The 6,000-nt window shown below is 43.4% G+C and overlaps 1 protein-coding gene across 1 annotated transcript in view; it reads left to right on the top strand.

Moving 5' to 3' along the window:
• Positions 1-5,160: 5,160 nt before the first annotated feature.
• The window catches only part of OSTM1 (osteoclastogenesis associated transmembrane protein 1), a gene marked incomplete at its 5' end in the record, with an annotated part of 37,146 nt that continues 36,306 nt past the window's right edge, over positions 5,161-6,000 (top strand). Inside the window, one exon of the mRNA XM_079716151.1 lies at positions 5,161-5,565. Within this exon, the coding sequence (XP_079572277.1) occupies positions 5,161-5,565 (405 nt within the window). The remainder of the gene's footprint in view (positions 5,566-6,000) is intronic.

The raw sequence follows: 6,000 nt of genomic DNA, 5'->3' as shown, positions 1-6,000 counted from the left end.
AACCCTAATAAACATAAGCTCTAAGTAAAAATAGTGTGCTTGCCATGCAGATTCTGCTTTAAGACAAGTTCTCCAGTCTTTCCTTCTATCTAGACTGCTGCCACTCACTCCTCTGATAGAGACATTCTAGAGCTGCCACTGGGTGAATTCCTATTCATTCTATAAAACCTCACTCGAAAATCACCTCCTCTTTGAAAAGGTTTCTGACTCTTCTCCAAACCCCTAGGCACAGTTATTTCAATATTTAATGTTCCTAAAACACCTCCACATTACCGCCTTTAATATTTAACTTTATTGTACACAGTTTGATTTTATGTCCTATTCTTTGTGAGCACAATGGTGTTCTAGTGATCTTTGTTTATTCTAGTGCATACCACAATAAATTACTGTTTCTTTGTTTTGCTTTGTTTTTTGTGTCACATGTTCTAAGATAAGTGAGATAAAAAGCAATTTAATGTAATTCTTAAACTTGTAGGAAGGAATTTTTATTTGGGTTTAAATCTATGGTTCTTAATCTTTTGGATCACAGACCCCTATTAAAAACTATGATGAGGGCTTCCCTGGTGGCGCAGTGCTTAAGAGTCCGCCTGCCGATCGATGAAGGGGACACGGGTTCGTGCCCCGGTCCGGGAGGATCCGACATGCCACGGAGCGGCTAGGCCCGTGAGCCATGGCCGCTGAGCCTGTGGGTCCGGAGCCTGTGCTCCGCAACGGGAGAGGCCACAACAGTGAGAGGCCCGCGTACCGCAAAAAAAAAAAACTATGATGAAAATTATGTCATTCTTCTCAGAAAGATATACATACGTACAAAATTCTATGAAAAAGTTGCATAGGATTCACAAATGCCCTGAACTCACTGATAGCTGACAAGTTAAGAAACTATCTTTTCATTTCTATTAATTTTTGAGTAAGAATAATATTCACATGGAACAAAAATTTAAAAGTAATAAAGTCTACAATGAACAGTCTCTCTTCTAGCCCTGTTCCCATACTACTCAATTCAATTCCTCTTCTATCAAAGTGACCACACTTAGTGTATCCTTCTGGAGACAGTCTATGCATATGTATGCATGAGCATTAAAAATTCTTTTTCTTGACACTTTCCTTTTTTCCATTTAATTTATGTTGGCAATTGTTCCACACTGGGTACATAAGATGTCAAATGCACAGAATTCTATTGCATTGCTGTACCCTAAATTTTTTATAATGTATTTTAAATTTTGAAACAACTTCAAGCTTACAAAAAAGTTGGAAGCACAGTACAAATCATTTCTTTCCAGAACCAACTGAAAGTTGCTGAATCAAAACGACAATGAGATATCACCTCAAGCTGGTCAGAATGGCTACCATCAAAAAATCTAAAAATGATAAATGCTGGAGAGGGTGTGGAGAAAAGAGAACCCTCTTACACTGTTGGTGGGAATGTAAATTGGTGCAGCCACTATGGAAAAAAGTATGGAGGTTCCTTAAAAAACTAAAAATAGAGCTACCATATCATCCAGCAATCCCACTCCTGGGCATATATCCAGAAAAGATGAAAAACTCTAATTTGAAAAGGTACATGCACCCCAGTGTTCACAGCAGCACTATTTACAATAGCCAAGACATGGAAGCAACCTAAGCGTCCACTGACAGATGAATGGCTAAAGAAGATGTGGTACATATATACAATGGAATACTACTCAGCCATAAAAAGAATGAAATATTGCCATTTGCAGCAACATGGATGGACCTAGAGATTGTCATACTGAGTGAAGTAAGTCAAACAAAGACAAATATTATATGATATCACTTACATGTGGAATCTAAAAAATAATACAAATGAATGTATATACAAAGCATAAACAGACTCACAGACAGAAAACAAACTTATGGTTACCAAAGGGGAAAGGGAGGGGGAGAAGGATAAATTAGGAGTTTGGGATTAATAGATACACACTACTGTATAATAGATAAGCAACTGTATAATAGATAAGCAACTGTATAATAGATAAGCAACTGTAGAATAGATAAGCAACAAGGATTTACTGTATAACACAGGGAATAATATTCAATATCTTGTAATAACCTATAATGGAAAATAATCTGAAAAAAATATATATGACTGAATCACTTTGCTGTACACCTGAAACTAACACAATATTGTAAATCAACTATACCTCAAAAAAAAAGTAAGTTGCTGACCTGATGTCCTATCACCCCTGAATGCTTTCCTGTGTATTTTATATTTACAAATAAAACTCTTGCATAACCACAATACAACTATAAAAATCAGGAAATTAACATTATACATTACTACCTTCTAATTCTCAGATCCCATTCAAATTTCGCTAGTTGTCTGAATAATGTCCTTTGCGTCAGGTGCAATTCCTCAATCTTTTCTTGACTCTTGTAGACATAACACTATAGATTATAAGCTAGATATTTTGCAGAATGAAACAACTTGATTTATCTGATGTTTTCTCATGATTAGAATCAGTTTATGCATCTTTGGTAGGAATATAATAGAATTGGTGCTATGTTCTTCTAACTGCATTCTATCAGGTGGCATACAATTTCTATTTGTCCCATTATGATGACATTCATGTTAATCATTTGATTAATGTGGGATCTGACAGACTTCTCCACTGTAAATTTACTCATTTTTTCCATTTATAATTAATACTTTTTTAGCAGATGACTTTGAAAATATGTAAATATTTTAATCCCCATGAAACATTCAGCTTATTCATCTATTTAAATATATCACTATAGGTTCATGCTTTCCTGTTTTATTCAATGGTTTACGACCCACTAACCAACATTATTTATTTTGATGCTCAAATTGTTCCAGATTTGGCCAGTGGGAGCCTAGTTAAGCTGGCTTCTGTGTATTCTTGACACGTCCCCATCATTCTTTCAGCACTTCCTTACTTTCTGGTACAAAAAGATGATCCAGGCTAAACTTCTGCTTTTCCTACCCCAGTGGTAGAATTGGCTATTTCTCTAAGGATTCTTGATTCCTTTTAGTGGAGAATGACATTTAGAAGCCACAATCTAGTTCTATATGTATTTGCAGCCACTAATAATACATACATTGCTAATTCTAATCCAACACTACAGAGTTCATTCTACTTTTCTCCCTTTTCATATTTGTAACTCCCTTCTTGGACAATGAGAAACCAGACTCCCATTATCCTTAATATATTTACCTATTTGGTCAATCCTTCAGAAGGTAAGCAAACTCCCAGTCACTGCTGTACCCTCCCTTACAGGGAAACCCTTCTTACCCAACTCAGGATCCAATACCCTGCATCCGGTTCCCCCCACCCCCACCCCGGTCATGTCTTCCTCTTCTTCCCTGTGCTCTGACACCCCTCTCTGGGCCTCTGACACCCCCACCCCACCAAGCATGGATGCCAACCTTACGCTACTTGATCTAACGGCTTTAGGATGGAATTGCTCCAGGAAGGGAAGTTTGAAATTGAGTGGTTTGTCCAGGATTTTCCAGGTTTTTGCATTGGATGCAGGTTTGTGCTGCACTCCAGGAACTCCTTCAGTCCTAAGGAAACCTGGACATTAGCCACCCCAGTAAAATAAATTTTCTCAAATGTCATCCTATAACTTTTAGGTCTTTCTACATGTTAGAATTACCATTCTTTAGGAACCATTATGAGTAAATTATTAAACCTGGAAAGTAATATAGCACAATCAACAACATCACAAATGCACATACTCTCTGACCCAGCAAGTCTACTGGTAGGAATTTATCTTAAACATATACCAACCTTGTATAGATATGATTATTACCTGCAATATTGTTTGCAATAGTAAAAGAATAAAGAGGCATGTTAAAGAAATTATGGGCCTTTTCTCCCTTCCCATTAGGAACACAAAACAATAATCAGACTGGCTAAAAAAGTAACTCTACCAACTCCCAGAAACATAAATTAGCACCATAAGATGAATAGGAATTAGTACAGTAGCTCTGCAATTTACAAGGCAAAAACGAAAGCGGGATGACACAAAACAGCCAGGAAATAATTTTTCTACCAAATTTGTTAGCAGATACTTGTCAGAAAACCGTTTTCCAGGTCATTAGCTAAATTCTTTTTACAGCCCAGTAGTGGTATCAGGACGCTTTTCAGAGTGTCCCCAAAGATTGCCCTGGGCTTGTCAGAAACTGGATAGGAGTTTGAAATTGAGCGCTTTGGCAAGGATTTTCCAGGTTTTTGCACTGGGATACAGGCTTGGGCTGCACCCCAGGAACCCCTTCAGTCGCAAGGAAACCTGGACATTAGCCACCCAAGGACCAGGCTACACAGTGAGAGAACTTAGACCTGCGCTGTCCGACACAGCACCGCTCGCCAGATAGGGCTATTTACATTCACATTAAATACAGTTAAAAATTCAGTTCCCCGGTGGCAGTAGCCACATTACGAGTGTTCCACAGCCGCAAGTGGCTAGTGGCTACTGTATGAGCGCAGATACAGAATTCCATCACCTCAGGAAGTCTATCGGACAGCGCTGACACAGCTGAGTTAAAAAAAAAAAAAAAAAAGCTTGTAAGCCGCTAGGCTCCACTATCAAAAATAATCAACACACGTCATTACTCTTTCCAAATATTTTGAGGGGGTAAATTATGCTAAGAAATACCAAGTAAAAAAAACCTGCCAAGGCACGTGCCAGCAGGCTTTCTCAGGGAACTCACTCGTAATTCCCACGGCGGAGGCCGTCCGTCTTTCTGTGGCACATAACTCCTCAGACTTCTGGAACTCAGCGAACTGCTAAAGAGGTGGGCAACCGAGGGCAAGACTCCCGAAATTTAACTGCTCAAAGCGGCCGACTCCTGTATTCATAGGGCAGGCGAGCCTCAGCTCGGGCCTCCACAGCTGACGCCGCCCGGGTCTCGCGCGCCCGTCGGTCAGGCGCTTGGCACAGGCTGGGAACGCGAAACCGCCCCTCTGTGCGCGCTCCCGCACGTGCGCCGGCCCGCGGCGCGCGAGGCTCTCTGCAGCCAATGGGGCGGGGCGCCGCGCGCCGGAGGCGGGGCCGTGACGCGCGCTCCTCGTGACCCTGCTCGCGGCCTGCGCCCAAGGAAGCCGGAAGCGGCGGCTGTCCGCAGCACCGACTAGGGGCGGAGAGGTGGAGGTCTGCGCCTTGGGGTTCGTGAACCCCGCGATGGACCCGGACCGGACAGTCGCGTGGCGGAGGTCATCGTTGCTGCTGCTGCGGCTGCTGCTGGTGGCGCTGCTGTGGTCGGGGCTGGCTCTGGGCACCTTCTCCTTGGGCAGCAGTCCCCACCGGGTCCTCCACGACCTCCTGTCGGAGGAGCAGTTGCTGAAGGTGGAGGACTTGTCCCTGGCTCTACTGCAGGGCGGAACGATGGGGCCACTGTCACTACCCCCAGACTTGCCGGATCTGGATCCCGAGTGCCGGGAGCTGCTGCTGGACTTCGCCAACAGCAGCGCAGAGCTGACCGGGTGTCTGGTGCGCGGCGCCCGGCCGGTGCGCCTCTGTCAGACCTGCTATCCCCTCTTCCAACAGGTCGCCAGCAAGATGGACAACATCAGCCGAGCCGTGGGGGTGGGTAGAAGGCACACCCGGGACCTCTGGCGTGGATTGTTGGAAAGGGAGGAGGATGGAATGATGGTTAACTCGGGGTGGGGGGGGTGCTCAGTTTCCCCTTTTGTGAGAAAAAGAGGTTGGATTGGGACTGTGAAGTTAGGGGCATCAGAAAAGTGGGTGGCATTATGGGGCTTGGGGTTTGGATTTTTGCTTCCATGGCTGCTGTTGGGCATCTTTGGGTACATATTTGCAGATAGGTATGACTAGTTTTCTTGGGGCTTCTGCACTCCCAACTCTTACCTTTTGTCACCTCTTTCCCCCCAGTCTGCCACAGCTTCTTCCCATCTCCACCTGGAGTTCCCAGGAAGGACTTTCCTGAAACCCCAGGTGGAGTGGGGAAACTGTAGTGTGCTGGTGGTAAGGAGCTTGAGCTTTGTAGCCAGGCATTTTCAG

This window comes from Hyperoodon ampullatus (genome assembly GCF_949752795.1).
Source record: "Hyperoodon ampullatus genome assembly, chromosome: 12".
Lineage (NCBI taxonomy): Eukaryota > Metazoa > Chordata > Mammalia > Artiodactyla > Ziphiidae > Hyperoodon > Hyperoodon ampullatus.
The sequence above is the reverse complement of the archived record's forward strand: the minus strand, read 5'-3'. Positions and strand labels throughout refer to the sequence as shown.